Genomic DNA, 11,510 nt, shown 5'->3' with positions numbered 1-11,510 from the left:
ACCACACCAGCCAGGCGCAGTATTGAGTCCAGCCAATCAGATTGCAGAAGCAGCCAGCCTAATTCTGTTCAAATTGAGAACATGTTTGGATGCTTTGAAATGCGAAAAGGATTATCAAGACGGTGCAGCCTATTAAACAGCAGTAGTAAATAAAGTCAATAAAACTGTAGAAATAATTTAGTAAGTTGCTTTACACTTGTTATGAACATACTTAGGCTGGTTGAAATAATATAATAATTTGTTAAAATTTAAACAATATAAATATGAACTGTTTCCTGTGAGAACTCCATTCACAACTCAGAGCCATCTGACTCTTATGACTCCCGCTCACAGCGCGCTAGGTCAACTGAATCAAGAAACGAATCGGAAAGTCAACCTTTATTTGATTGAGTGACTCGCCAAGGCCAAAATGTGTCTGGTGATACCATACAATCTTTTAATGTGGGACGTTGAAACAACAACTGCTTGCCCCGTCAATGAAAAGGTAGACATATTTAAATCTCCGTACTGTCGGAATTTACATTTAGATGAACTGATTTGATAAATTATAAGAGAAAACATGTAAGAGCATTCAACATAGGCTGTAAATACAGCTCACCCGGTGATTTGGATTTGACAAAGGAAAGACGGATGATGAAATATTACAGTTCATAGCGTGGTATTGGTGGTATACCAATCGTGAAGTTAATCACGTAAGGATAGTAAGCACTATATTCCATGAAAAAAAAAAGTGCCGTTCACTATGTGTTAGTTAGGCAGGATATTGTCTCTTCCCGCGTGTTGGCGAAGCGGCCGTTCACCTCACACCTATGTGGGATGTTTTCGATAGTTCCATCACCGAGAGCTATCGTGGGAAAAATGCAAATCGGCAGGGCTTTATCGCTCCGGGGAGCTGTCCCCCTCGAAGAGCGCCATGGTGCACGCGCCCAGCGGGTTGTAGAGTATGGCCTCCACCTCCCCTCCGCCGTTGATGCCCTTCTGGAAGTGGATCTCCAGCAGGTCCATCAGTCCGTCGGCGGCCATGACGGCGGGGATCCCCGTCAGCAGCACGGTGCGAGCGCACACCGATAATTTGGTCTGGCGGGAAATAGGAAGAGGAGACGTTTGGGTCGTTTCTCCCGCAGTGTCATTGAGTCGCGGGCGTTCCGGCACGCAGAACACACCCTGTGCACACAAAATATGACCTTACCTTAAAAAGCCTTATCTCCCCGTTAAGGAAAGGAGTCACCTTCACTTTGTGCTTGTTTCCTTTCCCGAACTCCACCTCGTGGTGCTGCTTATCTATCAGGCCTTTGGCGACTGTTGGAAACAAGAATCACCGGTCAGGATTTGGCCCCTAAAAATAAGATTTCCCCCGCGATGGGCGGGAACGAAAACACGCACGCACGGCGTTGTTGTTGACGGCGGCGCCAAACCACACACAACAACGTGTTGAACTGCTTGTCCTCCATTGTAAAAACGCTGTTTTGATGCATTGAATGAAAGAATTTGATCACCGAATGCAAGCGCCCGATTTTCCATTGTACTACGTTTTCCGCCACTTTTTCCTCCAGCGGTTCACAATCAACCCGCGGAGGGAAAGGGGAAGAGGGGTGAGAACGCCGCTCGACCGTTGGTGTCGCAGAAAGTGATGACCACGCCGCCCGAGTCGTCCTGGATCTCCCGGTCCTCCACCTCGCCACCGCCGTTCCGGCTCTTGCCGAAGTGGATCTCCAGTTTGTCCAAAAGGCTGTCGCCGTCCTGGTCAGGCAGGTTGGAAACCAGAACCCGCCGGGAGGAAATGCGGGTGTCCATCTGAGGGAGCGGGAAGACGGTGAGTCGAGCGTACGCGCCTCGCGGCGATTGTTTTTTTTTCCGTCCCATTTCATCCATCACCTCGACGTAGCTGGGCACGATCAGCTGCACCGGCTCGGCCACCGCGGTGATGAAGCATTCCTCTCCGAGACCCACTCGATGCTCCCGCATGGACAGGATCTTCTGGGCCACTGAGGACAGGAGAGCACACAGATGCTTGAGAGCACTCTCACAATACGGCTCACACTTCCACGATCCCGTGCGCAGTTTTTTCAAATGATCGTTTAACAAAAAGGAAAAAGGAATGGCCTGGGACTAGAAATATGCCGTGAGCGGTTCTGGAGACTAGAGACCCTGACGTAGAAAGGAATAGCCGTAGATCACACATGTGGGCCGACCTCAGCCGATGCTAGGAAGTCCGCAATTTGATGCGTATCTGTACAGATTACATCCTATGCTTTTCCTTTAGGCTTAGGCTCATCCTTTCGTTTACAGATCTAATGTCGCCTGTTAGTGATGTCATCATGCTCTACCGGCCAATAGGAAAGAGATAAGGGGAAAAAAAGACAAAAAAAACGTCTTTTTTTTTTTTATTCCCCAATGCGACTGCCTGTTGTATAGAAGAAAGGAATGGTGAAAGTATTCCAAAGTAAAGGAAAACAACTGTACTTGGAAAGAAAAATGGCGAAAAAGATGCTGACAGTGCATCAAGCACTGGAAATTATTTTGCAGAGTAGTGACGATGAGAGAATCTGCACCATTTGGTTTGCAGAGGTACTTTCTAATTGTAATTCAAATGTATTATTATTATTATTATTATTATCATCACTATTATTATTATTATTATTATTATTATTATTATTATTAGAGTGTATGTGTGTGTTATTTTGTTTGTATGTTATACATGTATGTACATATGTATGATTTTCATGGTAATAATTATCCATATTCATCTTTTTCAAAGGGCCTGAACCACTCTAGCACTTCCCGGGGCGACTGAGCTTTTCTGAGGACCACGCCTGAAATAATGGTTACATTTGTGTGGGGAAGTGTGGAGGAGAGTGGAGAAGGCTTATGTTTACGAGACCTGTGGGTACATGTTTGTGTTTTCACAAACTCTGTTCGTTTACGTTTGCAGTGGAATTTGAATGAAAAAAACCCCAAAAACAAAGAAATTCAATTCTAGCCGTTTTTGCGGGGTTTCTTTCGCCAGTTATGACATCATATCTTTCTCATTCTGCATACAAGTGATGTGAGAATGTGAGGTTAGATGGTAGACCTCACCTGGCTCAGAGATACAAAACACTTTGTGTTTTACCCTTGGAAATGAGTCCATATATGAGCTTGAATTGTAAAGGTCGTGAAAAGCGCTCAGAAATAGCTGGGTGTTCATGGGGGTGATTAGAGAAAGCAGTTTCACCGATTTCTTCCTCGAATGTGATCAGCGCAGTCCCTCCCTCCATGGGATAGATTACACGAGTCTTCAGATCCAACCCGTCCGGATTGGCGGCGTCCCACGTGGTTTGGGTGAAGACGACCTCCTTCTCGGGCAATGCGGTGGACGCCTTTCGGCGACGGGGGGGGGGGGGCAAAGAAAACAGTGTGTTGTTGTTTAATTGGGAACCTTTTATGATTAAATCTAGTCACCGCACATGAAAACCCTCTATATGTTATGCAAAAATCGATGCAAGAACAACCCTACTTAATACCAAATTGAATATGTAACTATGCTTTAAGAATTCCTTTGAAAAAATAGTACACTCTGTAAACCACCAGATAGAGCCACGGACTCACGACCAGCCCATGACCTTGGGAGCACCACCTCTCAAGGTCATGAAAGGGACAAGCCCTAAACTGAACAGTCAGCATATATCAGTCTTTTTGTTTTCTTTATTTTGGCAGCTGATAGAAAACTACAAATGAACACCATCTTCAAAAGAAGGAGGGCTGTAGCCCTGAAGGCCGTGATTGGCTGGCTGCGAAGCGACGTCAGAGGACGGCTCAACAAAGAGACAAGACCACGACTGGCTCAAAATATATTTCTGATGATTTCTCGACATAAAATGAGGCGAGATATGTGAACGAGCAAGCCCCTCGTCGCGACTATGAAAGATATGAGAACAAAGGGATGAAGCAGTTGGGGTTTGGCGAAACCAACTCCGAGCTCTGTTGCGGTGTCTGTACTTATCTGACACGCAATAAAACTTGCACGCATCGGCTTCTGCTTTGTTCCGGTGATGGTTTTTTTTCCCCCCAAGTTTTGAAGTTCGCGGGAAGATAAGAGCACCTCGCCGAGACCAAGTTCCTCAAACCTCGGGCTGAGCTTTTTTGATGAGCCCGAGATGCGGGCTCTCCTACACGGTCCTTGGCTGTAAATCTTCTCGACGACCATAATTCGCAGATTTCGGCTTCAATCTTTTTCGGCCATAATAACCTACAGGCCTTGAATCTTTTTAACTATGATAAAAATCACAGCTTTCGGCCTCTTACCTCGCTCTGCTTTTTCACGGCGTTGTGTTTCCCCTGGAGCTCGCAGTAGGCCGCATTCTCTGTCTCGATGTCTCTCCGGAGTTGGCTCTGTTGCTGTTTAAGGATTTCCAGCGTCTCCTTCGACGGGAGCGAAGCAGGACGTGAGACGGAGAACGTCAATGTTGCCGACATCGCTCCCTCAACAGCAGTTGGCCTCCAAGGGGTTGTTTTTTTGTTTTCTTTTAACATACCTTTTCAGATTCGATATCCATGAAGAAGTTGCTCTTGTCGTCTTCTATCGTCCTGGCGGCTTCGTTGTGGCGCTCCCTGAATCGCTCGGCCAGGAGGCGCTGCTCATCCCGGCTGATGGCGAGCTCCCTCTGCTCGCTGAGCAGCTGATCGTACTGAACCTGTTGAGACACGGACCCGTCGGTCAGCGCGTGTGGATCACCGCTCTCACCGGTGCAGCCCAGCGAGCGGTGTGTTGTGAGAGAAAAGGCAGTTTAAGATGACTCTGCCTCACCATGTATTTCTTGATCGCCCCATCGATTGCCCCCAAAGTACACTGATCTTCAGGCACTATGGAGAAATCCTGGAAGACACACCAACACATACGGCACTTACAGAAAAGCAATATAATGACTTATATTTGTGCGGGAAATAATTAGCATTTACAATGTTCTGTTGCATGCAATATGTAATAAATAGGCAACTACAAATGATCAGTTCTGAAGAATGGATTGTATTGAGAGTAATATGATATTGAAGTTAAAGTTGGATCAATACCTCTTCTGACATGACTGACGAATCAATCTAGAAAAAAGATATAAAAATTATTATTATAATTATTATAATAATCAGAGAACACTCAAATATTTGCGTTAAATAATAACAACTTTTATTTGTGGAGCATATACAGAGAGAAGAGCAATGAAAGTCAGCAGGAGTAGGACAGAATACATGTGCCTGAATGGGAGGGAGGGCGACGAAAAGCTGAGAATGCAAGGAGCGGAGGTGGAGAAGGCGGATGAGTTCAAGTACTTGAGGTTGACCATCCAAAGCAGCGGAGAGCGCAGGACAGGGGTGAAGAAGAGAGTACAGGCAGGGTGGAGTGGGTGGAGAAGAGTGTCCGGAGTGATCTGTGACAGAAAGGTTCCAGCAAGAGTGAAAGGGAAGGTCTACAGGACGGTAGTGAGACCAGCCATGTTGTACGGTTTAGAGGCGGTGGCACTGACAAAAAGGCAGGTGGCTGAACTGGAGGTGGCAGAGTTGAGGATGTTGAGACTTTCATTGGGAGTGACAAGGATGGACAGGATTAAGAATGAGTACATTAGATGGACAGCTCAGGTTGGACAGTTTGGTGGAAAAGTGAGAGAGGCGAGACTGAGATGGTTTGGACACGTGTGTAGGAGAGATGAGAGTTACATTGGGAGAAAGATGCTGAGGATGGAGCTGCCAGGCAAGAGGAAAAGAGGAAGGCCAAAGAGAAGGTTTATGGATGTGGTGAGGGAGGACATGCAGGCGGTTGGTGTAAGGGAGGAAGATGGTCCGCTGTGGTGACCCCTGACGGGAGCAGCCCAAAGAGAGAAGATACACCATGCAAACCAAAGTGCTTAGTAATAATCCTCAATAGAAGGAAATAATAAAACGTGTATAAAATACAATCAAATAATAACAATAATCTGGAATTTAATGTAACTGACAAACGCAGGTTAAAGTAACTTACGAGGTGAGGTCACTCATTTTTAGTGCTATAAGAATTAATTGTTTTAAGCAAAGAGCCACTTCATAATTTACTGCGCGGATTGAAAAGTTAAGAATCCCAGCCTGGAATGGGGCAAAGCATGAGTGGAGAGATCGGTCATTTGAAACATAAAACGACTCACCTCGACGCTTCACCACCGACAGCTGGAGAAGCGCCTTTCAGTTTCTGTTTCCCCGAACACCGCCGCCCGCAGTGCGAGGCGCTCAGCAGCAGGGGGCGTGCGAGCTGCGTGCCCGCCCTCACGCGGCGTGTTCAGCAGAGGCTCAGCACAATGTTATGGAAGTTGACTTTATCAAATGGGATTCTTTTTTTTTTTTTTGGCATCCCATTGTTTGAGGAGAAAAAGAAAAAACTGAAGATGAGGGTTTTTTTGGGGTTTTTTTTTTTTTTTAATGGGTTAGTTTTGTTGAGTGGGATTTTTTTTTTTTATTATTGTTTTAATAAAATAGTTTTGGGTTAAGTACATCCATGAACTCATTTCTATTGCCGAGAGATGTATTTATGTATTTGTTTTGAGGTCGAGCCCTGATGTGGCTTTTATCTGTGGTTTACCTTCATATTTTGAAAATGTGAATTGAGATCAAAATCGCTAAACCCGCAAAGGAAATCATAGGTAGGAATAATTTCATCGGATGAACGCACTTTATTTCAGGTTATTGATTTAAAACATATAATCTGTCAATTTTAAGTTAAGGAAACAATACGCTTAACAGATAGTTTTTTTTTTTATATGTTGAGCCAGTGAATCATTTAGCCCTACTATCTTTGACAGTCAAAAACAATCTTAACCGAGGCCAGAGCTCTTTAAGACCTTGTACACAAGACGGTTTATGATGTTTAAAATATTACACAAGTGGTAATTCACACTGCAAACTATGAATCACTGAAATAACGCTGTAGAACATAGTGCAGTGTGTGGGACTGCAATGATCTTTTAAGGTAAACCAAATTACACCCACTTGCCTCAACCCCAAACCATGAAAGTGAGGGAAAAAAAGTCCAACTTGTTGATTGGTTTATATTCTATGTCAGTAGTGATGATTCTGACAAGCCTGCAACCACTATTTAAAATATTCTCTCAAATTCAGACAATTGTTAACTGGCTTCCTGCCATCCGAGCAGAATGTGCAATTTATCACAGAAACCAACTTGTGTCTTCAGGATAAACCTAATTTCACTGACTTCTACAACCTCTTCCTCCAAAGTTCAGTTTTACTGAGATGTTCCCTATGTGTGTGTGTTTTTGTTTTTATAAAGACATCAAGGCAAACGTCCAACATTTCATTTTACTTGCTGGAACAATTTAACATCTTAAAGAAAAACAATCAAGATCTTTTTTTATACATTTATTTGGGAAACCAATTGAGCCTAGAATCTGAGCTTCTGGAAGAACCATTTGTTCTTGCCGGTCTTGTACCTGTGGAAAGGGAGAAAAACTTTTTAATCAAAGATTGGGGAAACAGTACTTGGCAAGTCAAATTTCTTGTACATGTATTTGCAAGGATAAAGTTCTTTATTCCTTTTTCTATTATGCTCTCAATGATGATTGTGATGAAAAATCGAGATTCAAGTTGATGCCGTTTACAAGTTTAAAGAAAATATTTCCAAGGTGATGATGGGCAAGTTTTTCTACATTGTAGAGTTCAAATTCTTTCTTGACCCATTTCAAAACAGGGAAAGGGCAGAGCGGTATTAAAGCTTTTAGGAACTGGTCCCCATGGCTGAGAATGTCTCAGACCTAACAGATCTTCAGACTCACCTCTCCTCAAACTTAACCTTGGCCTCCCGCCTGGCTTTGCGCTTCAGGGCCGGGTCCCTGAAGACGTCCTTGTTGACGACGGTTTTGTCCAGAGGAATATCCACAGAGTATCTGAATGAAGAGAGGGGAAAACATCCAGTTTCTTTGGTCAGATAAAAAGAAACAAGTATGGACAGTATCCACTGCATGTGTACGCTGTGTCATTCCAACACTACGCCAGCAAAAAGCTTCCCCACAGTCTGCAGTTATTGCAGAGTTAAAGGCATCTGTGGGCTGTGTTTTCATTTGGCAGTAGGGATTGAAGGCCCCGCCCCCTAAGTTGAAATATACTCCTCACATAAAAGCCAAACTAACTCCAACCAGTCCCTAATAAACAGCAACAATGTAAAATGGTGCGATGGAGTTGACACACTGGTAGCATCTCAGGCTAACTCAGGAGAATTCAGACGTCCACATTGTTAAAAAAAAAAAAAAAAGTCTCAACTCTAATACCACCATTATACATTTTAACACTAGTTATAATGCATATTTTAGGTTAAGAGTTCTGTAAGGTAACTATAACCAAAACCTTTCTGGACAGCAAGCGCAGGTATCATTCCAAATACATGTTTGGATATTTATCCAAAAATACATCTTAATCAAGGGCTTAATAAAATCCCCTGGTCCAGGAAAATGGCTGATAAGTCAACTCATGGTGTTTGCAAATGTTTGCCTGAGCCACCAGTTTAGTTGCACCTGCAGGTGCATAACGCAATTATAAAATCATACAACCAGTCATTTTCTTCCCATAAAGACTTCACTATGAGTATTTAGACAAAATGTGTGCAACCAAATCAGTCCCATTAGGATGCAGAATCTGCGACACTAACCTGGTGGGCATGAGGTGATTGTAGTTGTACACCTTGACAAAGGCCTTGATCTTGGACCTCTTTGCGATCTTCTTCTTGCCCATGGTCGTGGTCACCTTACGTGGGTAGCGGTCGATGCCTGAGACCAGAGCGTGGCTGTAGGGTCGGTCAGTAGTTCCATCATCAATGTTCTGAAAAGATAAGTTACATTATGGTCGGCGGAAAACTAAATTAACATGGGGAGAGCATGTAAACACTAGTTGTCGACCGATATGGGTTTTTCAATGGTCGATGCCAATATTTAGAGAGCGGGCCGATGGACCATATATAATGCAGGTATCATGTTTTTTTTGTTGCAACAAAAACAAATCAGACACAGATGCTGAATTTAAATTAACACAAATGTTATTGTCCGCATTGTCTCTGCAGTGCACTTATTTTAAATTAAAATGTATCAACTCAATACATGTCTTCATGTAATGAAATCTTAACTTTGTAAAAAAGCTAAAGAAAAAAATTATAAACTATTAATAAGATTATAAACTGCGTCATATCACAGTCTGGTCAGACTGACCAAACTAGGTCCCATAGCAACAAAAAGCAACAGGGACACCCGGCATGGGGCTGTGAGAACACAGGGGTTTTGTTTGTAACAGGACCGAACTGGACAGTCCTATAAGTACATTGCGTTTGAAGAAAAACCATACAAGAATAAATAGATCTAAAATAAAAACAGGAAAACCGCCACAGAACGCACACACAACGCAGCACTGTATGAAGGGGGGGGGGGGCATTTTTAATGTGCCAACACCATGACAAACCGAAGTGAATGACAGTGAGTGAGAGGAGGCAGGGCCATGTAGGTGCTGCAGTGTGTGTGTGTGTGTGTGTGTTAACTCACTGTCAGAGAGAGGAGCGAGTTAGCGCAGCTCCTGATATATCGACAGTGCGGAAAGAGTATTGAAACCGTTTCAAACATTCAGAATCTATATGTATAGCACTAGTCTGCAGACATTTTGTTTATCGACCTTGAGAGCGCAGGCTAATGCAGATGATCTCAAAACGCGCAAATATCCGCCCGACAAATCAGTTGAGCACCAGCACACGCCAGAGAACGGCCGCAGGCAGGTTAAAACCCGTGGAAACGCTAACCGCTGAGCCACAACACCACTTAATTTGGGATAAATAGAAGTTCAATAATATCTACACTGGTCTACATGGAAATGTATAGGGGGGGGGGGGGGGGGGAAGAAATACATAGATGATATGGGGGACAGTTTAAATGCAGAAGCGCATGTGGACAATCCAAACGCACAAAAACACAGAAAGAGAAAATGTGCAACATGGTAGGAAACCTTAAAAGATAAAAAATCACTTTGAGGAAACTTCTAGAGATTAATATCTTTGTTTCTGCGTGAGCAAAGTGTTTACGTTTAGGAAAAATAATATTTAATATCCTGCATGGTTAGGCGACCCACAAACAGATGATAGGCGTGCAAGCCGCCAATGAGGCGTTGACGAATGAGTGAGAATCCCCTGCAGGTGCGTGTACAGGTGAACGTCGTCGTCATCATATTATACTGGTTTGTGACCAACACGACATGTGTTACCTTGACGATGACTGCCTTGCGCCCAGCGTAGCGTCCAGCGAGGACCATCACCACCTTCCCAGGTTTCATGAACTTGCCCATGTCTGACGGGAAGAAAACACGACGTTAGATTACACACCTGAGCGGAACCTGCCCCGACCCGAGCTCGGCGGAGTCGGCGATACACGGTGGATCATTTGTGTCGCCGACGCTGTTGGGTTTCGCAGCGAGGCTAAGCTACGTTAGCCCACATCCAGGAAATGTTGGGTGTCCGGTTTAGTAGCTGATCTAATTTTAATGACGGGCCGCTATGTCCTGCTGGTTGGTTATAAGGCCACTTTTGGGTTATGTTCATATTACACGGAACACGGAGCCACAGGGCGGCAGTTTGCGGTGAACACGGTTAGCTAAACGCAGAGGAGGCTGCCATGTTGGAAGGAAACTAAGTAAGCCCAAGCTCGGCATTAATCGTCACTTTGTCCTACGGAACCACTGGAATACGTGACGATATTGCACCGATTTTGATCTTGCACATGTTTGTCGTGAACCCCGACCACTATCGACTTAATAACAGGCTCGATTGTAAAGGATGATTAGCGATTATTCCGAGGGGAAAGTCACTCACTGGTGCTGTTCTACGGCCAGCGGTATCAGGAAAGGAAGTTGAGAAGGAATTCGTGACCTTTCACACCGCATCAATCGACGTCACTTCCGGACAATAATTTATTTGGCGAATAATATTGAAAATAGTGATAAAAGCAGGAAAATAGTAATTATATGAAAACAATTTTATACTACAAATGATATATACACACACATATATATATATATATATATATATATATATATATATATATATATATATATATATATAATGTTGTAATAATGTTTTATATATAATGTTGTAATAATGTTTTATATATATATATATATATATATATATATATATATATATATATAGTTTAAATATATTTCTATATTTCTATATTGATTATATATTACTTATATTTAAATATATACTGTATATACGTTGTATATATACTGTATATATAATGTTGTAATAATGTTTTATACATATATACAGAGAGAGAGAGAGAGAGATAATACAGCAAATATATACAAATAGTTTAAATATATTTCTATATTTCTATATTGATTATATATTTATTATATTTAAATATATACTGTATATACTGTATATATACTGTATATATAAATATATGTATATACTGTGTGTATATATATATATATATAGTATATGAGATTAAACACATTGAAAACATAAA

The 11,510-nt window shown here is 42.8% G+C and overlaps 2 protein-coding genes across 2 annotated transcripts; both read right to left on the bottom strand.

Annotated features, from left to right (window-relative positions):
- Positions 1 to 383: 383 nt before the first annotated feature.
- Positions 384 to 6,195, bottom strand: ifi35 (interferon-induced protein 35). Its single transcript, XM_080009251.1, has 10 exons — positions 6,150 to 6,195; positions 5,050 to 5,076; positions 4,787 to 4,855; positions 4,515 to 4,673; positions 4,285 to 4,401; positions 3,215 to 3,359; positions 1,876 to 1,985; positions 1,611 to 1,794; positions 1,190 to 1,299; positions 384 to 1,077 (listed from the first exon to the last, which is right to left on the bottom strand). The coding sequence occupies exons 2-10, from the start codon at positions 5,059 to 5,061 to the stop codon at positions 877 to 879; spliced, it is 1,107 nt and encodes a 368-aa protein (XP_079865377.1). The 5' UTR covers positions 5,062 to 5,076; positions 6,150 to 6,195; the 3' UTR covers positions 384 to 876.
- Positions 6,196 to 7,359: 1,164 nt separating this feature from the next.
- Positions 7,360 to 10,906, bottom strand: rpl27 (ribosomal protein L27). The gene is made up of 5 exons (XM_080009258.1): positions 10,850 to 10,906; positions 10,246 to 10,328; positions 8,657 to 8,826; positions 7,788 to 7,898; positions 7,360 to 7,445 (listed from the first exon to the last, which is right to left on the bottom strand). Exons 2-5 carry the CDS (start codon positions 10,324 to 10,326, stop codon positions 7,397 to 7,399), a joined length of 411 nt encoding a protein of 136 aa, XP_079865384.1. The 5' UTR covers positions 10,327 to 10,328; positions 10,850 to 10,906; the 3' UTR covers positions 7,360 to 7,396.
- Positions 10,907 to 11,510: the final 604 nt, after the last annotated feature.

The sequence above is a fragment of the Zeus faber genome (genome assembly GCF_960531495.2).
Source record: "Zeus faber genome assembly, chromosome: 11".
Lineage (NCBI taxonomy): Eukaryota > Metazoa > Chordata > Actinopteri > Zeiformes > Zeidae > Zeus > Zeus faber.
Note: the sequence above shows the minus strand (reverse complement) of the source record. Positions and strands in the feature narration are given on the sequence as shown.